This window comes from Eretmochelys imbricata, chromosome 5, assembly GCF_965152235.1.
Source record: "Eretmochelys imbricata isolate rEreImb1 chromosome 5, rEreImb1.hap1, whole genome shotgun sequence".
Lineage (NCBI taxonomy): Eukaryota > Metazoa > Chordata > Testudines > Cheloniidae > Eretmochelys > Eretmochelys imbricata.
The window spans coordinates 92,840,259-92,866,974 of NC_135576.1; the positions used below are offsets into that span (position 1 = coordinate 92,840,259).

Sequence of the window (26,716 nt, forward strand, 5' to 3'; positions counted from 1 at the left end):
GGTGAGCAGGCGATTGGCCAGGGATCCCCTCCTCCCCTCGAGTGGGCGGGGCCGGGTGGCTGGTTAGCTAGAGGAGTGCGAAACCGCGTGTTAATGTAACCAGCGCGGGCGGATACACTGTGTCCCGTTTACAGAGAGCCTGCTAGTGCCGCGCCGCGCTCCCCGGGCCGTACCCCGCGAAGTTTGCATACTGCGCACTATTATCCATGGCGGGGCGGCTGTAATTGCGGGGCTGCTCCCCCCCCCCCACCCGGCCGCTGGGATCTGGATGTGTCGCCTCGGGGCGCTGGAGAGAACTTTGTCCCGGCCGTGAGCGGGGCGAGGCGAGGCGAGGCGAGGCGCCGGCTCGGGAGAGCCCAGGATGCTGCTGCGCGCGGCGCTTGCGGGGCGCTGGTGAGAGTCGCTGCTCCCCGATGCGCGCCCGGCCGGAGGAGGCTGAAGTGGCGGCGGTGCGCGGAGGAGCTGCCCTTTGATTAGTCCCGCCGGGGGGTGGGTGGCTTGGGACCAGGGCGTGGGTGTTGGTGCCTCTCTTTGCAACGGCCCGAGGAGTCTCCGCCGTGCGGGGTTCCCCTTCCCCGCGGTGCACGTGCCGCGGGAGCCGGCCCCCGCTACTCTGCCACCGGCCCCTTCGCCAACGCCCGGGAGCAGCGCGGCGCTCGCTGGGGACTTTCTCTTGCGCCCCCGTCTGCTGAGTGTCCCGCCGGTGCCAGCCCGCCCGCGCCCCGGCCTGGATTTCCCCTGCGGGCAGGAGCCGTGGGGAGAGGAGTCGCCTCCGCTCGGAGTTTCCGGTCTTACAATTGCACGAGTTACGAGCCTGCGAAAGGGGATTATTTACTCTGCGGACAGAAGCAGCGGCCAGAGGAGGAGGAGATCGGGCAGCGAGGGGAGCAGTTACCCCCCGCCTTGCACCACCCCCGCCCAGCGGAGCCGCGTGGCCTGGGGACCGGCTGGGGCCGACGCGCCCACGGAGCCGACACCTGCCGGTGACTTTTCAGAAAGCGGCGGGGGCGCGTTGCTGGCCGAGCCCCCAGCCCTACAACAACAAAGGAGGCGGCGGGAGGAGGATGCCGCGGCCGGGCCGCTGAGCGGCGGCGTCTGCCCGCTGGGGCTGCTCGGGGCTCGGGATCTAAAGTTGGGGACTGAGTGGAGAATTGAGCTACAAAGGAGCAAAGCGGCGGCCAGAGCCATGTTCCCCCAGAGCCGGCATCCCGTAAGTAACCCCTGGGCCGGGCTACCCTCGCGGCACCCCCTCCCTGCCTGCCTTGCAGGAGCGCTATGGCAGAGGGGATCCCCTTTGCCCTGCTGAGTGAGCGGCTCTACCCCTGCCTGCCCAGCCAGCCTCTGTCGCTGCCTGGAGGGCTTCGCTCTCCAGCCCTCGCTGGCCTGCGGGCCCCAGGGCTTCCTGCCCCAAGAGCGACAGACCCGCAGCAGGCCACGGGGCAAATTCTTGGCTCTCCTGCCCCCTCCTGGGTTGCTCCCCGTGTGTCCCTTTCCCGGACCATGGACCCGGCCTGTGTACTGGAGGGCACTGTGCGACGGGCTCCTTCTCCCTCTCGCCCCTTTGTTTTAATATGTAACTTATTTGCATATAAATGACAATGGCGGGGCCGGGAGTCTCTTTCGCCTCGCCGCCAGGTTGGCTCCTTCCCCCTTCTTCAGTTGCGGCCAAATAAACTCTGCCTGGAGCAGAGACAGGATATGTGCTGCCCCCCTCCCTCCGCACGTGATTTTACCGCAGGGAGGAGTTAGCACCGACTAGTTTCCCTGGTATGGTGGTGACAAGTGTAATGGGCTGGGGGTGGATCCTGTTGCCCATCCCTGTGGAGTTATATCCCAGGGGTGGAGTGAAAACCAACTTTTTTTTTTTTTTTGGAGAGGGGTGGTGAGTAATAGTGACCGGATTGAGGGGTGAGTTGGGTCCCCAAGTCTCTTCCCCCTTTCCCTAGCGTTCTCCTTTTGTACCCTGTGCTGGAATTAAGCTCCCTCTCTTTTCTGGGGTGCGATGTTTATGAGTGTGGGACCCATTGCTGTTGGAGGTGCCCCAGTTGGAGTGTAGGGTGGCATGGTGCTGGGGAATGGTTCCTAACAAGTGAGCTGTGCAGACAGTGGAATAAGTAGCTTATTTTTCATGCCTATCCTAGGGCCTTACTCACTGTTTTTTATTGAAACGTTTTTCTTTTCTTGTGCCTGCTTTTTCCTCTGTTGGCCTTTCTAGACACCGCACCAGGCTGCAGGTCAGCCTTTTAAATTTACTATTCCAGAGTCTCTGGATCGGATCAAAGAGGAGTTTCAGTTCCTGCAAGCTCAGTATCACAGGTGGGTGCAGCATGCTCTGTTCATAACCAATTCTTTCTGCACCATAGGCCTCAGGCACATACTGCGTTTGAGGATTCAGGCTAGTGCACAACGTGTTGTTCAATGGGGTGTGTTTCTTTTTTCTTGTCTCCACTTTCGCTGGTGGGAGAAGTGGTGTTTTATATCCGCGTCCAGATGGTGGCGTGTGGAGTCTCAGTTAAACCCTGTCATTTACTCCTCCTTTTCTTTCCTTGCCATTGTTTTCACAGCCTGTTTTGCTGCTGTTCAGATGAACTTTTTTCTGTCTGGTTTTTAGTGCTTCACAATAACTGTCAATATTTGCTCTTGGGAATTTTGTAACTGGCTGTGTTCAGAACAGCAGGTCAATGGGTGCCTTTGTCCTCATGTTTCTGCATTCCAGTACCAAGGCACTGTTGAAATAAGCTTTTAATAAGAGCTAGAAGTTCAGTAGGAAGCAGTGGAGTCTAGTGGTGAAAATGAGAGTGACTGAGTTTGGGACCAGTAGGTTCTAAGCCCAGCTCGGTCACTTAATATTATGTTCGTGACCATCTGTAAAATGTTCAGGGTGGGAGTGTGAAATTTAACTCTTTGGTAGGATCCTTAAGTGCAAAACCTACATAAATGCAAAGTATTCTGAGAGAATATCCACCCTAACTCTGTAGCAGAAAATGTTACGGTTACTTCTCATGTAGTGTGTTTGCACTTTTTTGTTTACAATATTAATGCAAAAATATAAAAATGAAAATAAACAGTATTTAAAGAGCAAATAAGGATTTTAAAAAAGCATACAAGTATTTTAGTGTGCTACCACAGATAAGTGAATTTCACTGGTTTGGTAGATTTGAGTGATGGTTGCTATGCCATCCTTGAAGCTGGGAACTGTGTTGCTAGTTCTTGTGCTTATTGCTGAGGTCTCTGTAGATATCAAGGGTGTATTGTCTCCCTCATTGCATAGACAGTACTTTTGGCATTAACAGGGAATGTGTTTCTTGGTGTGTAGCTGTATCCTGTGGCTGAGCAGAGATGAATAGGAGGCTTCAAGTACAAATGTCCTTCTTTTTGAAGTTTGGATTAGGTCTTCATGATGGTGTGTGTGTGTATAGTGTTTATCTATACAGATAAAACCCAACTTATCAAGGCCTCTGGAGCCTATTTTTGATAGCTCTTATATTTAAAAATGGCAAAACTTAAACTGTGTACTGTTATATATAAAAAAGGTGAGCATGCACACCAACCACTTTGATAGATTGTTTACTATTTTCTTTAATTAAAAAAAGTCATTTACCAGTCCATATTACAAAGAAACGGTATTTAATATTTTGTTTTAATTAGAGCTGTTGGGGTAGTAAGGGTACAGGTTATTTGAAACTACAGTTCCCTCACTTTATTTTTGTTCTCATACGTATATAAAAAGAAAAAGCGTATCAAATTCTAAATAATGCTCAAAGGCTATACATCTTCAAGGCTTTGGAAAAATAGCTAAGTACAAAATCAGGAGACTTCTTGGAGTAAAGATTTAGAACTGAAATGCAGGTGAGTCTTCTACTGTGGTTATGTTGTTGAACTCTGGTACACTAACTCCTGTCACCTAGAAAGATCTTTTTACTTCATATTTAAACTATAGTGAATTCAGGCAATACCATAGTCTGGGGGTTGTGACAATTTTTGGTAATCACCCTAAGCATAGTGTATTGATATTAAAGCCTTACTTAGTATGTATTTAAAATGAGTCTGATCTGATTTACTGGATGCTATGTACTCTTTATATTCATATTCAGTTTTTCTGTTATACCAGGCTAAAGTTTATGGTATCTACATTGAAGGGAAAGGACTAATAAGCTATCAGAGTGCAAATAGGGCAGGTAGATGTCAAAACAACTGTCATAACATTTACATTAAAGTGTCTGTTTTATTTCTGTAGCCTTAAATTGGAATGTGAGAAACTGGCAAGTGAAAAGACAGAAATGCAGAGGCACTATGTGATGGTAAGTATAAAAGATTTGTTTTTCCTTTGTGTTTATTACAGCAAATATTTTCTACTACTTTACTGTCGTATGCTGGTTTTAAATTCTACTTTCTTTTATTTGCAGTATTATGAAATGTCCTATGGATTAAACATTGAAATGCATAAACAGGTAAGATGTTCATCTAAGTTCATAACTACTAAATTTATAGTCCAACTTGTAATGTGTTTAGGGTACTAAAACACAGGTTTTGGATTTATATTTGAATTGGTGCACTTTGTCAGAAAGAGTGGATTGATTCATAGTTGTGACTAGTAAACATTGTTCACCTACCTAATATAAAATGACGGGACAAATAAGGTCTGCGGAACAGAATGGTTGTGTTGGTGCTGGTTCTGAAAGATGTGGATAAATATATAGGAAATGGTTCATCTCTGTAAACAAGACACTTGAGTTAAATGGTTTATAAGGAAATAGATTTTTTTGGTACAGCCCCTAGATCTGTCGAATCAGTCAGTCTCTTATGCGTCTGCAGCGTATGTTGATAGTTGCTGAAAACCTAGCAATTTAAAAGTATGAAAAGATTAGTGACTTGGAAAATTCTTATGCCTGAGTTTGCAAGTTCCCATAAAATTCACACTTATGGCCACTATAATGGTGAATAAAAAGAGGTATTGAACTGGAACAAGGCACTAAGGACCTCATAAGAGAAGAAAAGCTAAATGATTGCTCAGCCCAGAGGACCCTCAATTGAGTACTCATTGTCTGCCAAAGAAAGCATTAATGGTAGGGTGTAAGTATTCTGTAGATATGCTGACATTCACTTTTTCATCAAGATACTGGTACAATAAGTCTTTCAGAAATCGATGGCCTCTTAAAAAAAATTATCATTAGATGAAGTTGCACAGTTGGACACATTTCAAAGTGCAACAATACAATTCTTTCTTGATGTATATGTGCTATTTCATCTAAAACTCTTGTTTCATTAAATTAAAGAGCATGGCTGACCGGCTAGGGCACAGCAAAGAAATTGATTAGTTCAGGTTTCAGATCTTCAGTACATTCAAAGACTTTCATTAAGCAAGTATATTTCAGAGCTGAATTCTGTTTTTGTAACTCTGAATTCTTTGATATTTTTTTCTTAAAGTGTCATGCCCTGAAAAATATCAAATTTGGTAATGTGGAGTTAGATGTATAGCTTTACATGCTCCGTTGGAGATGTATTTTGTTTAAATTTGAAGTATTGACTAATACAGAAATATGACAACTTTGTTTTGAGGTAACAATGAATTTTGTAGGGAGAAGATTTCTGCTACCATTTGTGATGCTCAGATTAGATCTAGAGCTGAATGAATTTTTTTTCTTTTGCAACTTAAATTTGGAACCTTGTCAGTTTTTTACTTCAGGCAACTATTTTGGACTCAGTGGAAAAAACTCCTTTTCTTCAAATAACTTAATGGTGATAAGTTGATAAAATTAATATCTAAAGGCAAACCTCTTCTGCTACAAGTATTACATAAACTTATAATAGGATCAAAAGTTCTTGTAACTATCCTGTAGATGGATTTAAAATAATGGAACAGTTGATGAGAACGTGCATTTAGTGTATAAATGCACTAAAAATGTTGACCTTTGTCACTCTAAAGTTAAGTCCACAAAATCAAGGAACCTCAGAGCTCATATTTCCACATTGACCATAGCTTCTGTGTATTGCCAGGCTTTAATGATTACATATAAATGGTATGTAATGTTTGTTTGCTGTGGTGATATAGCATAGAAACTTTTGAAATAAATGAAATAATGTATTATAACCTGCAATAGTCCAGCTGGGAAAGGTAGTATGTTTTGGGTGTGCCTAATATTGTGAATTTTAATGTCTGTTTTTATTTAATCATAATCTTAGGGATGAAAGAACAAACTTGGGACGTGCATGGCAATCCAAAAAATGAAAATTGACAAGAAAATAAGCTGCTTTAATGTTAATGGGTTCTTATGTCTTCCATATCCAATCTTCCACCTGAGTGCAGAATTTTTAAAGCAGGGTTTCTCAAACTGTGGGTCGGGACCCCTCAGGAGGTTGTGAGGTTATTACATGGGGGGGGGTCATGAGCTGTCAGCCTCCATCCCAAACTCCGCTTTGCCTCCAGCATTTATAATAGTGTTAAATATATTTTTAAAAGTGTTTTTAATTTATAAGGGGGGGTCACACTCGGAGGCTTGCTATGTGAAAGTGGTCACCAGTACATAAGTTTGAGAACCACTGCTTTAAAGCCTCAAATTCAGAACTAAACTACAGAGATGCAAAATAGCACTGTTACAGTTCAGTATAAATTGTCTTAAATTGAAAAACATCCTTCTAAATTTCAAATACTATGGAGGCATTTGGTAGATAATAATCATAATTCTTATTAAAACTGGTGACGTCTAGTCCCTAGGGTGTAGCCAGCCTCAAATTGATGCTTTTTGCTGGCTGATCACCAGCATGGCCTAAGTGCTCATTATGTTGTAGAGAGGGCCTTTGGAGCTCTCATTACGTTTGACAGGAATTCTCTCTAGGGGGAAACTGGGCATTAGCTAGACTCCTGACAGGATGAAATTATTCCTGCTTTATGGCTTATAACCAAATGCTAGCAAGGCATCATCAGGGGACACAAGAAATTGTCATTTCTGACAACATCTTTGTTACAGAAAAATGCAGTGATGGGGAAACTTTCCATTGAACAAGCTTTAATGTTCTGAAGGCTTGTCTCCTGTGTAGATGTTACCCTTGCTCTGTGTGAAGCCCTTCAGAGTGTTGGTCTGATGAATTTTTTTTATACTACTTCAGTGGCACTTCACACAGTGAAGTGCTGCACCAGTGTTAAAATAAAAGTGTCACCCAAATAAAAAGTGATGTAATTATAGCGTGCCTTTTCATGTAAAAATATCTGTGCAACACACCAGCTATGTGTTAATGTTGTATCAACAGTTCCATTATCTTTAATTCAGGAGTTTATAATAAATTGTCTGGAATAAATTGTCTGGAATAAATTCACAAAGGCTTGAATGTTGGTATAAACAGCCCGTTAAAAAGTAAATAATCTATTCTAAAATATACTGCATTAAAAGAATGCTTAAGTTAGAAAGTGATGCACGCAGGTCAGGAAATGGCAAAGTTAAGGTTGCCTCCACAGCCTTTACTCTGCCCCATGTGCATATATATTACAGTAGTTTTTAATTACATATGCCTTTCCCAGGACTTCTGCCTTACTTCAGCCTTGGAGCACGGACCGTGCTTAGTGAGCAGTGTCTGTTAAATATATTTATCCTCACTGTTCAGTTTGTAGCTTCCTTTCTTGTTTTTGGCATGAACTAGCTTTGGTACACTTACATTAGACTCCTTACATTGTTTAATATAGGTTTTTATGCTGTTTTATAGGTATCCACATTAAAATAAATAGAAATGAAGAAACACAAAACAAAATTTAATAAATCAAAACAAAAAAACCCCTATAGAATTGTTCTCAACTAGTGTTTGGATGTGTGTAGCAGAGGTGAGAAGATGTTCAGGATATATTGACTTGAATTGCATGTAGATTTTATACTGTTTAGGACATTACATTCCAATGGCGGGGAGGCATTTTATTTTTATTTATTTATTTTTTAATCTTAACTTTCATTCTCAATTCTTTCCTATTGTGGCATCCATGGCCAGCAATGGACGCACTGCAGCTGCTGGCGCCGAGGCATACTGTCTGTCGGGTGTTAATAGCCATATTATATTTGAAGGGCTGCTGTCATCGGGTATTAGAGCAATGTCTCTTTATTTTCATCAGCCATGTCTGTCGTCTTCTGGAATAAGTCAGGAGATAAAGCTTCCTGTGTGTTTAATGTCCAAATTGTTTAGGTGTAAGATTAGCTTTTGTTCAGTGGCAGGCAGCCAAAGAGAGAGCCATCACTTTTGAAGCCACTGACAAAGTTATATCAACTACTACAGTGTGTGGTGAGTTTCTGCCATCCTAAAATTGACAAGTGGGTCTCTGAGTTGTGATCTTTGACCTGCCTTCAGGCAAATGTGTCTTTCCACTTTCCTTGGTTTGTTGCCTTTCTTCTTGCAATATAATAAAACCCTTAACTGCATATACACTAAGCAATAGTACAAGAGTTAAAAGTCCACTTAGTTCAGTCTGTCATGTGAAATCACTTTTTTATTCAAGATCCAAGTCTTTTACTATCTCGTTAGAACATCACTATCTCCAGGAGTGGGTTAAATAGAGGAGAATTAAGAGGCTAACTTGGCTCTCTGCAGCTCTTTAATAGGATGGTGATATTGTTGAAAGGGTTTTAAAGATAAATTTAATTTTTTGCCTTTTTTTCTTAATTGCATTTTAATTATTGGAGTCAATACTTTTATGAATTTTTTCCTAAAGATTTTGATGCTGTTTAATGACGACATTAAGTGGCTTTGTTAACTATTGGAAATTTAAGATACACAGAATCTGTTTGTGTCTTAAAGGAAACATCAAGATAGGATCATAATGACTTTCTTCCCCTCTCAAAATGTCGTATTTACTTTACAAATATGATTAATATATAAAAGAACCATCAACATTTCTAAATGAGCGCAGTCATCATTGTATACCCAATCTGAGCTCTGGGTACTAGAAAGCTGAGAGGATTGGTAATGAGACAGAACATTTCACCTCTTGGTCATTGGCTTGCCCAGGTCAATGATGTAGTTACTACTATCTGTCAGTTATTCAGTGGACCGTGCTAAATCAACTGGTAGTCTTCATCCGTTTCTAAGTAGGTAGCTTGCCACTTTGTCAGACACCATTACTGCAGTCCTTTTAACTAGTCTCGGCAGCTGGACCAGATTTAAACACAAGTTAAACAAATGGGTACTTTATTATTATTCTTCAGATAAATTTAGCACCAAGGAATCGTGGACCAGGACCCCATGGCACTTGGCGCTGTACAAACATGAAACAAACAGATGGTCCCTGTCTCAGAGAGGTTACAGTTTAAATACAGACGCAGCCTGTGGGAATTGGAATACTGTACGGAGTTAACAATGTGATGGTAGCAAGCTTTCCATGGGGCTTGTCTCCCTTATCAGCAGTGCATTTGGAAGCGGAAGAAACTGAAAATTGTTTTGTTTTCAAGTTGGTGTCTCTTTAAAAATGAGCCATTTGATTTTCAATCGTAAGTGTGCTGTAACTTTAATTTTTATAGCTGACAATTCAGGGAAAAAATTGATTTAGACAACGTTTTAAGAATTCAGCAATCCATTTGTTAGTAAAAGAGAAACTTTTATTTTTTTTAAAAAAGAACACCTAAGCAAACTTCAAGAAAATGCAGCAAGCCTTCATTGACACAAACAGAACTAATCACAGCTTTACCTGTACTTCGATTCATCAATTTCCTTGCAAACTTAAGTAAACTGGTGTTAATAACTAAATTGTAAAACAAAATTTTTACCAGGGATATACCTGTGTAAAATCCTGGAATGTGGCCTGTACTTTTCTGGTAGGTGTTTCAAAACAAAACATCTTTGGCAAAGTAGTAATTAAGCTGCTAAAGATATTGGGCTGCAAACTGAGTTTTTTCCCAACTGATGATTTTGTTCTTCTTGCAGCTTTTTGATGTCTTGGATAAACAGTTGGTCAAAGTAACTTACAAGTAAGGTGACCAGTCAGTGTATTGACAAGAATAGACACAATAGAAAACTGCTTTAGGAGGCAAGCCATTGGGATTTGCAGTAAATATATTACAGAACACAAGTGAATTGCCGATACTGCTTGTTTAGCAGTTTGCAAGGGCAATGGCAGTATGGATTTTTGAATTAGAAGGGAAGGACTGTTCTTTCTCTGTGCCGGAACATCTAGTTGATGGCTGAGGAGAAAATTGATTTAGAGAACAAAATGCTGCTACCTCTATTTGTGCCATGTGAAAAGCTTCTATGGATTAGTGAGTGAAAACAAAAAGATGGCTTTCCGTTCAGGAGAAGGGGAGCAGAATGGGTCTGTTTGTTTAGCTGCATCTTGATCAGGTATTACGCACATGAGATGAAAAAAACCCAGCTATTGGGAGGTCAGGATAAGGAAAGGGCATCTATAACTGAAGCTTTGGGTTTTACACAATCTGCTTAAGTCTGCCTAGTTCTAAAATAGTTTAGAAGTGCTTATCTTCTGATAAACCCAATCGTTGTACTCTGCCCTGTAGTAGATCCCATTAAGGTTTTATTTTTAGCTTAATTAAAAGAAATGATGGAAATTAGTTAGCTTGAGTAGTTCTGTAAAATAGAATATGGAAGATTTCAGGTATTCTCCATGTGGTAAACTGTTCGCAATACTGCCGCTCTTGCTCATGGAGTCTTATGTCTGCAGTAGCTTAAGGCAACATTCACATGCATGACCTATTGGTATCAGTGTAGAAACAGGTGGATTTTAGTAGATTCAAAATCAATGCTAAACTGAAAGATTTAACTCTTGTTAAAGAAACATGGCCAGTGTAAACATTTCACTTAGCTTCTTTCTTGGTACCATTAATAATGCCCGAAAATCCTTATTCTTTAAATGTAATTGGTTATTAAATTTGCAACACTCCTTGGTAATATATTGTCATTCTGCTGTGTAAATGTGTAAAAGTTGCATAATTAGTGTACATACCTTTCAGTAAAGACTTTCTGTGTGTTATTTTTATACTTCGATGTACATGGGGATGGCTATTCCGGTTTCTGTGGTATGAGTGTGAATTTTTCCTTATGTTACGCTATCTCCAAGCAGCTCCTTCTCTTGATCCTCAAATCTGATGACTTTGTGTCTGAGTTATTCCACTGAAATCCAAATTGCACCAGCATTCTAATCTTTTATTTGGATTTTGATAGCACCCAAAGGGCCTCCTCGATCAAGATCCAAAACTTATTGTTCTAGGTACCATAAAAGTGCTTATTTGGCCTAAAGAATTCATGATCTAACTTGAAAAACTCTGAGGCCTCCCCAGCTGTGCAACACTTCTGGGTTTTTTATTGCTACTTCCTGATACAGGAAATTTCTATAGAAGCTTCAGAGGGCATTCGTGCACATTGGTGCATGTGTGTGGGTATGACTATGTAGATTGGTATAAGGGCCAAGTCTGCTTGTCAAGACAAACACTTATCAGGGATGGTCTAGATAATACTTAGTCCTGCCATGAGTGCAGGGGACTGGACTAGATGACCTCTTGAGGTCCCTTCCTGTCCTGTGATTCTATGATTAGCATAGGGTAGACATGAAAGAGTTACTAAAGATGACAGGCTATTTAGAACTGGCTACAATCAGTGTAAAATGGGTAAGATTTAAAGTAGTTACAAGGTGTCCAAGAGGGAGAAGGCAGATGGAAGTAAAATGTCAGTTCTTGGTCCTTTTAATTCCTATAAAGGAAGGGCCTTAATGTAAAGGACCAGCATCAACGGGAATCAAATGCTGTATAGAAAGTAGAGATTCTTAACTGCAGCACCAGCATCTAGCTGAAGGAGATACTGTATTCCCCCTCTTTTTTTTTTTTTTGAGGGGGAGACTGTTTCTGGTTGGTGTTCTTTGCGCTTTTAAGTTGGATGCATGTTGGATGGCTTTGGAGATGCTCTTGTTCCTAGGAGGGGACAGTGACAACTAGGTGGAATTGGTGCTTCAAGAAGAGAATTTGGTGATAAACAGTTGACCAGAGGCGAAGCTTCCTTTTACATCTATTCAGTTATGAGGGCTAAGAAAACTTCCGTGTGTATTCGAGGCTAGATATTGAAACAAAACAGTGGAACTGAAAGGCTAGTTACGGGCCTCTGTGAATGTGCATAAGTCCTGAGTGTTAAGTCAGAATTCATGAAGTGGGACATGATGAAAATTTGGATTAGAAGGAAGATGTGGTGATAAGTGTCCTTCTGTTAAGCATAATTTAAAAAGAGGCCTGACATACTAAAGATGTGCGAAAGGCTGTTGTCAAGATGCTAAAGTGTTCCTCATTCCTGCCAGTTGGCCTGGGTTCAACAGCATTTACAGCTGAAAGTGGGATGGGCAGTTGTTTACAGTGCTTGGTCAATAGCTGCTGCAGAGCAGCTCACTGTGCTATTACAGAGAAAATTGGAATTGGAAAAGTGAAATGTATCCAGTGACTGTACTTTAAAGTTGAATGAAGTCCAAACCCACATCTGATAAATATAACAGTTGACTTGTGCATCATATATATATATATATATATATACACACTTTGGAATATTTTGGCCTTTCTATAGCTTAAACTGACATCTGAGAGGCTTCAGAAAAATGTAGCCTAGGGTCTCGAATCAAAAATGTAAATTTCTGCATTGTGAAACATACATAGTATGCTTTGAGACTTAATAGAGATCCTGATATTTTTACTTCCCAAACAAACTACGTGCACCCTACATTTTCAGTGGGGAATCATTAAAGCAAATGTGAGGATGTCATCTTCCGAGGTTTACTCTCATAATCTTGTGGCTGCCTGACCTTGTGATTTAAAGTGAGCACAGATACAAACCTGGGGCAGAGGCGGAGCAACATTTACTAGCTGTCATGTTAAACTGTTGGGTTTTGCCCCAAATACAGGAATTGTTCCCTTTATTTGAAACGAGTACCCTTTGCTGCTTATTAGATAGTTTCTCTTTCATAGAGTGTAAAACCTCATCCCTCCTGTTGAGAATATTAGTAATGACAGTGTTTATAATGTTAAAATATAGTTTAAAAGCCGACTTCTGCAGTTTGTCGTATACTGGTTAATATGGCTGTAAAGAGGAGATGAATGTGGCTACTTTTCTGAGTCTATTACTCAGGGGGCCTGTAAATTTGATTGGCTGTTACAATTCTAGCAGAATCATTCGATTTGAGAGCAATAGAAAGATAAGATATCCAATTACCCAAATGATTTGCAGGGTTAGCCAACGTTGTCATGGAGACGCGAGTTGGAACAAATTAAATTTTAAGCAATAAAATAATCTTAAAGCACGTCTGGGAACAAGAAAATTTGGCAGTGGCACTTACCTGAATTGAATCTTAGCTTGACACGCTGTTGTTTGACATTGATATACTGTGGGGGCCTCAACTTTTAAATGGCATGTTGTCTTCATGTTTTTTTCTTTTTGCAGCCATTGCCAAAACAAGGGCCTGTATTAGTTGTAAATAAATGGTTATTAATAATATATGCTTATCTCAGTGCTCAACCTGAATTCAATAATGCTTATGAACAGCAGAGTTCATAGAGTGTTAAACTTAAATATTAAAAAGCCTCAAATGATTTAAGTTTTCAGCTTGTTATATTAAAAAAAAAAAAGATTTGCAACCAGCATTTTTTAGTGTCTTTAAATAACAATTTTTTAGCAGGCATACTGGAAACTAAGAAGTTTGGAAGTGCCTCTTTGTGGTGGTGGTGGGACTTACGAGTTATGAACACATTTTTTGTTTTTTAGGATCTTGATTTTTTGAAAAGCATAAAAGCTTCACTATGTGTACTGTGTTGCTTTTTCAGCAATGCTGCAGGAATATGAGAAAATACATACCTCTGAACTTCGACTGATGAAGAATACAATTTGTAAACAGAATTGTGATGTGTGAAACTATTTTTTTTATTATTAATGCAATGTTTAACTGATTCCTGGTTTCCAGCATGGATTTAAAACAGTCAAGTGAGTCCCATAAAGAGCTTTTATCCACGTCTGTTAGACAGATGGAGATGAAAATTGGTCTGAGGTCAAGCCATTTGCAACATTCTCACATCCTTCGATTTTCATCTCATCCTCTCCACAGATCATCTCAAATGATTCAGTAATGACCAAGAGTGCAACATTGACCTTTATTCCCTGGTGGGTTAGGGTTACACAGTATAAATGGCTGGAAGTACTTTCCTTCATTCAGAAGTTCAGTGCTGTGATTGGCCTTCCATGTGGGGAAGTGCAAATGAAGGCAGAGTACTTAAATTTAGTTTCTAATGCTGTTGTAAACTTGAATTGACAGTCTATAATTTTTGTCCTTGTGTGTGTGTCTGTGTGTGGTTTTTTTCTTTAAGATACTAGTTCCAACCTTGTCACACGCTAGGATGCCTTTTATAAACAGGATAAATTTGGATAACTTGATTAGTCACTAAATTTATTTTTAAGGCCACTTCTAAATGTAATTAATTAGCTTTGGTCTAACGGGCAAAAACTTGACACAATAGGACCAGTTTTCTTCTTTTAGATTTTATCACTTGTATGCCTGCATTTCACATGCTTTTTTGTTTTTACTTTTTTAAAGCTGCTTTTGTCCTACAATAGAATTCTGGTGTAACAGTTGAAATATATTAGTGACTAGTTACTCTAAAGTGGGTTTAATCTAGTAATTCCTGTAAAAGATTATTTTTGCTATTTCATGATTTACAAAGAATACATAAGAGTATGCTCTTGATAAGCCACACTAAGGGTCAAGTCCTGGTCCCAGTGAAGTCAGTGGGAGTCTTGCAAATGGTCATCTTGCAACACTTTCTATGAATAACTTTATTTTTCTGCCACCTGCCCAACTTTTTGTCTGGAGAGACTTCATGTATAGTACGCAAACTTGTTCGAATCACAGATGTCCTTGGAAAAGTTGCAGAGTAACAGCTGTGTTAGTCTGTATCTGCAAAAAGAAAAGGAGTACTTGTGGCACCTTTAGAGACTAACCAATTTATTTGAGCATAAGCTTTCGTGAGCTACAGCATCTGATGAAGTGAGTTGTAGCTCACGAAAGCTTATGCTCAAATAAATTTGTTAGTCTCTAAGGTGCCACAAGTACTCCTTTTCTTTTTGTCCTTGGAAAAGGTGCAGAACATCGCTACAACTACAGATCTTTTATTTTAACGTGGACTGTAGGTTCATTTTAAAGCAAAGACAAGTGTTTTTTGAATATCAGGTTTTTATATTTTAGACTCTAGCACCTTTGGCAAAGAATTTACTTTTTAAATTATAAGAAGACTAACTGAGATTTGGATATTTATTCCTATTACTCCTCTTAAACTGACCTCCACATTATCATTGCATTCTAAAATGGATATGAAATGTGGCATAGAAAACTGAATAATTATAAGGAGGTTAAAAGGCCACAAATGTGGCATGCAAAATCCTGCTCTCACAAGCTTAACATACACCAGAATCAGACTGAATGCTTTCATATCTTGATCTAGTTTTGTGACCTACAGAGTGCTATTTTCAGATCTATGTGAAAAGAGAAGTCTGCCCCCAAAGTACACTAACCACGGTGTTTCTACATGATATGTTGCTAATGTTTTTTTATTTTTCAATTTGGGCTCTAAGTTTTGAGGTGCCTTTTGAAAACAGATAATGGTATTGAATGACAATATTTAACACGTCTTATTAAATATTCCAAATATATGATTTAAGATAAAGTTGGTTGAGATCTGATATATCATTCACAGGGCTAGAGGTGGTTTTCATGGATCCTTGTTGCTAAGGACACTTACGCCCTTTCTATACTTGTAGAATACTCTTAATAAATAAAATTATTGCATTATTAACATATGGTTAGTTCCTACAGTGTTACCTATGTTGGGTGCCCTAGTGTAAAAAGTTCACTTGCCTTATACTATATGTTGACTTGCCCCAGTCAGAGGAGACTTATGTAACACTGATTCAAAATGCCTGGTGTGCCCTCTATCCTAGGGCTTCTTCTAACATTACTAGGAAAGATGAGCTAGTGGTGGTAATGGTGAGAATTTGAAGTATTTTTCTTGTGTAGCTAAGGCCTGATATGGGGGTGATGTCTTTTAAGATTACATTGCGCTTTTTCCTTTCTCACCTCCAAAGCAAAAACTAGCAGTTTCCAAAAGAAACGGTTGGTTTCAGCATGGGCTTGTATATTATGCTTTTTAAAAACAAGAAAAATTGTTTGCAGGTTGTATTTTAGAGTACAGAATCATCCGCTGGATCAGACATTTGTGAAAAATTTTATTGTATTAAACATCCTTGTACAATATGGAATAAATAAATACTGTTGTATGGGTACAAACACTGCTTTATTAAGTGCTTAAAAAGATCTGTATGACAGAATCTTATACAGGAATAAGCATGGCTGCTTTGTTTTTTGTCATTTATATCAAGAATGCAACTATAGCAAAATGACACATTAAAAATACAAACACTTATGCTTAGCAACAGTTAGGTCAAAATATTTGTCATTAATTAGAAGGAACCAAGGCAAAAAAATTATATGAAGACAACACTGCAGGCTCAGCTTCACTTTGCAAAATGCAGCTGAATTCCTTCATGTTAATTTTAATGATGCTTCAAAAAGGAGGGCAGCACTTTGAATCAGGGGTCTGACAAGCTTGTCATTTGCAAATAAATCAAAAGACCATCATTGCAACAGCAAGAACCAATGAATGGAGTTGCTTTGTCATTCTTTGATAGGCCCTACACTCAAGCCTGCTATTAAAAATGAATGTATTCAAGAGGCTCTGCATTAAGAACATAAACAATTAAGGGCACTTTAGATGTTCTGCTAAGAGCTGCCATACAGATACAAGAGATTTCACATGCAATGCAGGCCTGTGCAGTCTGCTTTGCCAGTGAGCCAAAGAGAACATGGGCCATTCGTGTTCATGTCTGTGCACAAGTAGCTTTCTGCATGAATTTTTTTACCCCGCATTGTTGGTCTTCAGGCTTACATAGGGCAGTTAAAACAATCTGAGGATAGCTGCATCAAATGGGAGACTTCCCCCAAGAAACTGCTAAGAGAACACTTTTAGCAACTGCCAGATGACTAAATATAAATATATATCTTTATAAGCCTCAAAAATTGGTGACTTACGTCATGATTAGCTAAACCATTCAGACTCTCTTAAAGGATTTGAGTTCTGGTTTCCAAGCATATTTCTTTCTAGGAGAATTGTGATGTGAGTTTGTTCTTGCAATAATGGATTTAAATGGCTGTAGTCCTCCCTGGATCTGCATTTGAAATGTTCACAATTGGCAATTGTATTGGAACACAGAATACACTCGTGTTCTTTCCTGGATTGCTAAATGAGCAACTAATATTCTTTACAAGGTAATAAGGTGGTGGAGGTGAATATATAGAAACTGAACTAACTCATTACTTGTATACTTCTAGGTAGCCTAAGTTCATGGGAAATTTTTTTTTTTTTTTAAACCCTTGGGGAAGGAAGACTTCAGAGGAGCCGGGGCGAAGTTAAGTGTACTGTGGTCACTAGTCATGCTTCCAGTGTTTGAGAGAGGAAACTGACAGTTTGGATATTAAATAATCCCTTTAATAGATCAATTTAGCTGTTAATGGATTTTTGGTGGATACTTGAACAATCTCTTTCTCTGAACTGAAATTTCTAACTTTCTGTATTTTAAAAGGTCCCTACAGGCAGGTGCAAAGGAAAATTACTCATTTGGTACATGAGTCTGAATAGAGAATCATTGTTACAATAATGTCAAAATAGAAAAACGTATACGTTACGTATATTTGTACGTATACGTAAACGTATATGTTAAATATTGTGGTATTATCTATGGATATTGTAGGAATTGTGAATGTTGTGGCTAGATGTACATGATGACTATTTATTTCTCATCAATATATGTGTTACATGGTTTAGTCATTTTCATCTTTCAAGCTTAAACTTTCCAAGCTTTATATGTTCCTGAAGATACATTTTAAAAACAAAGTTTTGTTTGATTTGAGAGGATGGTGAAATCTGTGACGGGTGAAACTTGTTTTTTCCTATGTTAGTAAGCTCTTGAAACTTGGCATATTCTGGTGAAAATCGGTTTTGATTTATCAGCCCTTGAGAATTTCATTCTATAGATATGGAGTCAACTTTTTCATGAAACTTGTTGCAAAGGTGATACAATAGGCAGCGAAGGCAAGCTAGATTGTGCATGATATTACATAACTGGATTAACTATTCATCCTTTAGTTCCCTGATCTAAAACAATTTCCAGGCATTTTGGTGAAATGAACAATAAATGGGGTCATCAGCCTACTGTTCCATTATCCCTACCAAAATACCTACTTTGCTTAATACTGTATTTGGGGCATGTCCATAGGAGTTGAGGGAAGATGGGAGGGAGGGGCCTCAAAAGACCACTAATGGGCTCACAGAAGACTTATAAATTATGATTGCTAGGGTCTTCAGTAGCAAAGGGTGGGTTTGTAGGGGTGTGAACTTAAAAAAAACAAAAACAAACCCCAAACCATACCCAGACAATGTTAAGGGTTTTGCTTCCCCATTGTTTAGGTTCAGAAGGGACTTTTGGATGAGACCAAGAGCAGATATCTCTTCACTCCCCTTTGTCTCAGTGCACATGTTCATATGCTGACTCTTTGGTTTCAGGTTTGCTGTTGTGGTTATTCTAGTAGACACTTTTGCAGGGCCTTGGGAAATATGTAGGCGTGTGCATCACCAGAACAGTCCCTGGGTGCTGCTCTTATGCTAGCATGTGATTGGCAGTGGTGCTGTCTATCCATAGTTTAATCCTATGAACGTAAAGTTGAATATTAGACATTTCTTTTTCAGCTGTAGTAATAAATGTTAATTTTTACAATACTAGGGCCAGTGTCATAAAATGAAAATGAGATTTTCAAATTGATGGTGCCCCTTTGAAGTAGTAAGTTCCCATTTTTAACATGAAGAAATTGGTCCAATAAAAGATACTACCTCACCTACCTTGTCTCATGTTTTAACAACTAACCTTTCAATGTACAGTAAAAGGTGACATCAAGAGTTAAGAGTTGAGGGGAACAGTGGAAGCAGTGCATTTAAAAAAAAACCCAAAAACCTTTTATTGATTTTTTTTTTCATGTCACAAATCTCTCGTAACTTTTATTTGATTGAACTATGTAAATATCTTAAAGTTCCACAAATTCTGAAATACAGATTAGATCTAAACTAATTCTCAAAGACTTCAGAAATAATAGAAACACTTCAGTGATGTAAGGTCAGAAGGCGGATTATTTTCCCCCAGTATCAAGAGATTCACATTTGTCTGACCCATTTAGTGTTTTTTTAGAGAAAAGAAATCTGAAAATTCCATGAGAATGTTAAATTTCATGGAGAACTACTTGGAATCAAAAAGTTATCAGCAGTCCTGTTGTCTTGCTTTACTGACTTCGAACCATTTTTCATTCAATTTCTTTAATTCCTGTATATGCACAGAAGGCCCAAACCTCAAAGTGTGAGACTGCCATAAAACACCAAATATTTTAGAAAACTTGCTTTAAAAAACACATAATTAACCCAAAAAAGCAAAATCTCTAATCAGTTACAGTAAAGGATTACAGGCCAGAGAACTTAGACCAGTAGTTCTCAAACTTTTGTACTGGTGACCCCTTTCACATAGCAAGCCTCTGAGTGCGACCCCCCCCCCTTATAAATTAAAAACCCTTTTTTATATATTTAACCCCATCACAAATGCTGGCTGCAAAGCGAGGTTTGGGGTGGAGGCTGACAGCTCGTGACCCCCCCAGTTTGAGAACCCCGGACTTACTCTTCTGACCAAAACTGCTTTTCACCTGAAACGAGAACTCATCTCCTCCCATCCTGAAAACAAAGGACTCATGACCTAATTTTAATTAGGTCATTCATTCGATCAGGAACTATATATTACCACTCCTCTCTCATGGGGATGCAAGCCCATTACACAGCAGTCTACTGGCATCCTAATTGCTGGCAGATCTCCATCTCAGGAGGGGCAAGTGTGTGGGGAACATCCTGAAAAGAGAGAGTTTTGGTAACCATGTATGCAACTAACACTTACGTAAAATGCACATAATGCACAAACTGGCCAACAATAGCTTGATCATTTTTAAACCTGCTACAGACACATAACAGCTTTCCTATATTACTGTTGCTATTCATTTTTTATTTGGATTGCACTATCACTGAAGGCTCCAGTCAGACTCTGCCCTTCTGGACTAAGAATGCAAACAAAATTATCTCCACTCCCCCCGCCAACATTTATTTAAATAAAAAAGCTGTTTCTGGGCACTTACCTTTCCTTCCCATTCCACAGGATGACAAGAGAAGCAGCCACCCCTTCCTCCTCCGAGGAAAGGGAATTGCCTGCCTCCTTTCCACCCTCTTACCCCTTTAAAAAAAATTCACATTAAGGGAATACTATTGCTTGTGCTAGTCTTCAGTGGAACAGCTATCAAGTAACTGCCTGCTGGTCCCTGATTCTCTGCTTCAGCTCTGATGCAGGCTATAGGGCCCTGGGACTACTTTAACTTGCATCAGCTGGCTATAGTTCCCTAGGATGCTAAGCTCAGTGCATTCCCCTTCTCTAGCCTCCCTGCCAAGGGTTGTGGAGAGGGGAGCATTCAGACAATTCTACCAGTTCTGCACCCGTTGGGCACTACCGTACACCCAGGGAATCCCCAGCAGGGACTTGCAGGTGGCTTCCACGTCTCTTCTGCTTCCTGGGTGGTGCAAAGAGCAGAATTGGGCAGAAAATCTCCTAGGATCATTAGGGTGGTTGGGTGAGGGGGAGGTTCAGTGATTGACTCATAGCACAATCTTCAGCTGTGAATTGCAGCTAAGATCTTTGAGTAAGAGTTCCTCTATTCACCATAATATTGGAATTTGACTTCAGGTAAATGGATGGGGAATCCTTGCTATCAACAGACAGATGGGGATCTGGGTTCTTCTGATACTGACTTGCTGCAAGTTGGAGGACACTTATTGTATAATTAATAGGTGTGTAGAGAGGTATAAATGTCTTAAATTCTGTAAATAAAAAAGATGAATGTCAATGACAGTTGGGAGTAGAATTTGGGAGTTTCTGGTCCCCCAGTGCGGGGAGAGGGGGGCGGCATATGCTCAACTCTAGACTGTGCTGTGACTGAGAAGGAAGGTAAAAACGTCCTTTCCCTTTTCCATTTTAATTGAAGTCTTGCAAAATTGATAATGAAGTATTTGAGATTTGCCTCTTAAGCTCTGAACTCTACTGTCTTCAATGATACTGATCATTTTCTCCTCTGCTGTTTCTCCTTTGGTTTTTACAATTCTGTAATCTTGTTCTGATAAGTTATCCACTGCTTCAGTGATTCCTTATCCTTGCCATGCCCCCTGTATGTTTGCCCTCAGGGTTCTGTTCCCTCCTTCATCTGCTCCATTATTTCAATTGTTCCTAAATGGATGTTTCCCAAATCAATATCTCTGCCCTGTCTTGCATCTGTCTCTTCGGTATTTCGTATACACTCCTGATTCTATCTTGCTGTCTCAAAACTTCCTAATCTGTCTTCACTGTCCCTTCTCTATTAGATCAGTTTCTTCATTAGCTGCTTCTTTTACCACCTTCTCAGTCTTCATTTTCAAGGTCCTGTAAATTTTTTTCCTTCAGCTCTCAGTCCTCTGTTGCTTTCTGCTCCTTTTGTCCATGTCACATTCTTCATGCCCTTCTGTCATGCTGCCTGCCTCTACTTACCTGCCAAGCACCCTCTCCTCTTTCATATGCACCTCTTCAGTAATCCTTCCTGCTGTATCTTTTCCATCCTCTCCATTATTTGAACTGTTGTGTTCTTTTTTTTCTTGACTTTTAAATTGTAAATTCTTCATGGCAGGCAATACATCTTGCTCTCTAAAAGCATTGTCTAAACTTACAGCACCTGATAAAAATCACATGAAAGGATATTCACTTCACACGCCATTTTCATAGAACACTGTTCTGTGCAACTTGGTAAATTGAGTAATAAATCTGCCTTTTAAAAGGTTTTAGCTTGTGTTGGATTTGAACAAATCCTTTACTTGTTAATGACTTATAAAGACCAGATTTTTTTCTTAAATGTATATAGAGATTAGGTACTTGAGACATAGCAGATGTCCGAGAGTAATGAACTAGGTCAGTGGCCTGATTAGGGACCTATTAGTAATCATTTATACTTTCACTAGACATCTTTATGAATTTTTACAGTGCTTGTACTTAATATATGACCCTATAAAGTAGCTGATATATGATAACATACCTCATCCATGTTTAAACCAAAATAGTTACTTTTTTTTTTCTATAGACAGAAATCGCCAAGAGATTGAATACTATTTGTGCACAAGTCATCCCGTTTTTGTCTCAGGAAGTAAGTAAAACTGTTCAGCTGTTAAAGTGCAATTATGTTGCTTCTCTGTTTGCAAATTAGCTAGTTTTAAGATGTTAATTTTATCACAATGCTCAAGTGTGAGGAACATCTGTTATAGCTGAAGTGTGCAAACCCCCCCTTACTAATTTGGTCTAACATCTGAGTTTAAACTGAAAAACTGGTGACAATAGCTCAACCTCAAATTAATTCTCTTCAGGAAAAACTATAAAATAACAAAACAATTTTTTGTTTTCATTTTTAATGACAATGCTAAGTTCTACTTAATAGTCAAGTGTTAAGTTCTGTGTAAATAAGAATGTTGGCCTTCAATACAAAAATATTCAGATATTATTTTTGGGTAGGTAACACACAGTTGGTAACTCAAATACAAAATGTTGTTCAAGGGTATAAAACATTGCTTGACTACAACTGTAGCATATTAAAGACTACTTCTGTTCAGTTTTGGAATCTGCTTTGGATTAGACTAGGTGATGCTCTTGTTAGATTAAATGTAGGAAGCTGCCTCGTCTTTTTGTTGATACCTCCACTGTGTTCATTATATTGGATGCAGGAGTTATAAATGACTTATAAAACAGACACTAGTTTAAAGTTGTCAGAACCTTCTCATCTCAGTTGGAAACTAATGATTTAGTTCCTAGAAGATATTCTCTTCAAAAGTTTTCAACGTTTGTTACCTTTATGACTTTTGCCTCACTCTTAAACAATGAGTAACAAATGGCATAAGATGACGTATAATAGATAACCTGGGCTTCTGTCTTATTGTGCAAATTTCTGTACAAAAACTTTCTGTGCATACTGCAAATGTTTCTGGTCTCGATTTTTATGGGGTGGTAAGAGGAGAAGCTGGTATAGCTGTTCAACAGCTTGATAACACAAATTTTAATTTTTTTTTTTTTTTTAAATAGCATCAGCAGCAAGTCGCCCAAGCAGTAGAACGTGCCAAACAAGTGACCATGGCTGAACTAAATGCCATCATCGGGGTACGTGGCCTTCCAGGTCTACCTCCTACAGTGTGTATAACCAGCTTTCATTTCTTATTGCTTTGGTCGATTTAAAATAAACTTGAGAATTTTTTGATATCTAATTCTGTTTTGATACCTAATATTGTTGCTCAAACTTATTTGACTTGGCTCACTCAGATTTTAGAGGAGGTAGAATTAACAGCAGCTTATTTTGTAACAGAATGGCTTTTCATTCCCTGCACCCATATATTATATCAAAACCTTTGTTGCAAGAAAGACCAGGGAGTTTGGGAAAGATTTATTATCTATTGATCGTGGGTATTGTATGCTACTTGATCTAAGTTACCTTTGTTTTGCCTCCTGCTTTTTGTGACATTTGAGTTTTTGGAACCTGTACAACTATTCAGTCTTCTTCCTTTTCCTTTCTTCTGCATCTTTCATGAATTTTAAAGTAGCAGGCTAATGAAAAGAAACTTCTCTTGCTTTTGAAGTAGTATTAATTGTCTGACATAATGTTCTAATAGCCTTTCACCAAGTTTGTGCTTCTAACTATGCTGAAATAAGTTAATACTACTTGCTTGTGACTGGTTGTCAATCACAAGTCATTTGTTTTGCATTAATGAAGTCTCTGAACCGTACATTCCTTCCACTGCATGAGTTCATTTTCCCCATCACTAAGTCTAGAATATATCTCATGTTTTCTGCCCTTCCAGACTAAGTGAAAGAAGTAGCGGAAACAAGAAGCCGTCCTTTCTGATTTTATTCATATGTGAGCGCCTTGAGCGGATTCAAATTACTCATTTATCAATTTATGTTAATTGCTTGTGAGAAGATGCCCTGCTGGTCTTTATAGTTCCCTCAGACACTTTGTAATGATAATTAGACATGCTGCTGTACGGATTAACAGTGCCATAGTCCAATGACGTCTACAGACAATGGAACCAGTTAATCCATCTGTGCTTAAAATTACATCCCAACTGGAGATGGGGGGGGGGGGGAGACCCATAAGAGCGAGGGAGGATTAAAAGAATGAGCCTCAGCTTGAAAACTCTCCTTTCATCAGTTTCTCAATTGCAGATCTGCAGTCGGTTTGCCTGTGGTAAGCTATTGGCAGTCAATTAGGTGAAATAAACTGGGAGGGTGACCTTCATTTCCTTTTAATAGCTTTTTTGCTCCCTCAAATGGGGAGGTTCAGTGGATTTTCAGCTTAAATTTTATTCAAGCTGCTTTATTACACTTGACAGATTAGTGTTGCATAAACATACCCCCCCTTCAAATTGGAGCCCTGTTTTTTTCCTTATTTTCAAATTTTGACTGTTACTGAGTTAATTCACTAATCATGTTTAATAAAAGTTACATCTGCATTTTTCTGCAGTCTTCTCTGTGCTTTGCTTGCGTAATGAATTGCCTTATTTTGAAGATCAAATCAAATATACATGCAAGAATACTGTATGAATAATATTTGATTAGCAAAGATTAATAGATCTGTGTTTTCTTGCATGTGTTAAAAGTGTACAATTTCACTGAGCGCAGATCCTGAATAAAAAGTCCTTTCATAGTGGACTAAACTTGTAGGACACTTTTGCAGAGTGTTTTTTGTTTTTTTTAAAAAAGTGCATTAAAACGTCTTTGTCATTAGACTAAGAAATTGTCCTGACAGCGAGGACTTACTGTATAGCAAAACTCCTCTTACCAAACTCGCTATGATAGTGTTGTCCCAAGTGGCATTTGCTGAATGTGTTCTGTTCAGTTCTGTGCTCTTAGGTCTAGAACTACAGTGTACAATTAAGACTTTTTATGGGCAGGGTTTTTTGGAGGTAGGGAGAGGTATGTTAATCTGATTAATAGAAACCTCAGAATTTTTTAATTTTAAACTACCAATGATCCTTCAGTATAAGCATTTCCATTTGTTTTATGAACAAATACTCAGCAATGCTGTCATAGTTCAGATGTTGTGAATGAGGGAATAAACACGTAGTTAGTACAAATGTATTTTAATTTTCAATGTAGATCTGTGTATTATGCATACCAGAAATCAGATGCATGTCAGTGATCTTTTACAGTTTTAGGTGATCGATAATTATCCTGTGCTGCACAATAAGTTTCATGCTCTGACATATGCTTGATTTTGTTTGAAAGGGATTGTGTGCATCCTGGAAAATCAGAGTAGCATAAAATTGGGTTGACAATTCAGTGGACCTTTGCTCTCCTTCATTGAACATTCAGTGTGTCAACCTGTCTCCCCAGAGGGGAGGAGGCATCAGGAGGCTGGCTTTTCCTACAATCAGCAGCTGCACTGAAAGTAAACGCAGACCAGTTTGATAGCAGCTGTCAGTATTGTTCAGGGACCCGACTTAGTGTAAAGAACAATAGAGGGGCCATGCTCTTAAACTGCGGTGTCTTTCAGGCTAAGAAAAGAAATAGTAGTTTAAGGGTTTAGACATCTATTATGAGTGTGAAAGATCATGAAAGACTTCTTTAAAATGCAAATAGGCCACAGCATTCTCTAACAAGTAGCCTATGGCATCATAGTGCTAAAGATATTTCTGTATCATAAATGTTGGGGTTGGGAAGAAAGTTAAGCATTTTCTTAGCAGATGTTCAGTTAGGTGTTCTCCCTGACTAGGTAAAATCTGTATTCTTGGCATTTGTCTGAGCACTGATTTTCTTTCCTTTTTCAAAAAAGGATTGTGATTCTGTGACATGGTATAATGATTCAAAATAACTGTTTGCAAATTCAGTCTTGCCTCATTAATTTGTTATTAAAGAGTCAAGACTGAGTTTGTTTTTCCATTGGGCGCACATACTGGGTTGGGGGAGAAGCAAAAACCAAACTTTATAATTTAGTGAAAACGGAGGGCTGGTGGACACTAAAAAATTAGATTGACCCAGCTATGTCGCTTGGAGGTGTGCAAATCCACACCATTTAGCAACACAGTTAAACCGACTTAAGTCCCTTTGTAGACAGCACTTGGTCGACAGAAGAATTCTTTCATTAACCTAGCTACCACCTTGCTGGGAGAAACCCCCCCCCATCAGCCCAAATAGTGTCTTCACTGAAGCACCACAGTTGTGACACTGTAGTATTTTAAGTGTAGATAAGCCTTAAGACTTGTTTCATGATAGGCCACTTTTAAAATACAAACACACTACTACTTTAGTTACTTGGGAAAATTGAATTTAGAGCAGTACTGCAAGATATTGTGGGGGAAGGAGGGGAATTATCTACCTAATGTAAAGGCAATTTTAGTCAATGTATAAAAAGAAAAAGTATATTTAGATTGGAGGAATAAGGAATAATGAGTGCGTTGTTGCATTCAGAAACTTTAATGAGTAAAAATGAAATAATTCAGGTAGTGTTAACTTCTTTAATTAG

At 39.2% G+C, this 26,716-nt stretch overlaps 1 protein-coding gene across 5 annotated transcripts in view; it reads left to right on the top strand.

The window, feature by feature from the left end:
- The first annotated feature begins 449 nt into the window (after positions 1-449).
- The window catches only part of TLE1 (TLE family member 1, transcriptional corepressor), a 96,534-nt gene continuing 70,267 nt past the window's right edge, over positions 450-26,716 (top strand). For 2 of the 5 annotated variants that reach the window (XM_077817537.1, XM_077817539.1), the window contains exons 1-6: positions 450-1,210; positions 2,216-2,316; positions 4,238-4,301; positions 4,407-4,451; positions 22,295-22,357; positions 23,284-23,388. In XM_077817537.1, coding sequence (XP_077673663.1) covers positions 1,187-1,210; positions 2,216-2,316; positions 4,238-4,301; positions 4,407-4,451; positions 22,295-22,357; positions 23,284-23,388 — 402 coding nt within the window. In that variant the 5' untranslated portion in view covers positions 450-1,186. Of the gene's footprint in view, positions 1,211-1,862; positions 1,909-2,215; positions 2,317-3,765; positions 3,850-4,237; positions 4,302-4,406; positions 4,452-22,294; positions 22,358-23,283; positions 23,389-26,716 lie in introns of those variants that run through there. The other 3 variants (XM_077817540.1, XM_077817541.1, XM_077817542.1) reach the window with 3 other exon arrangements.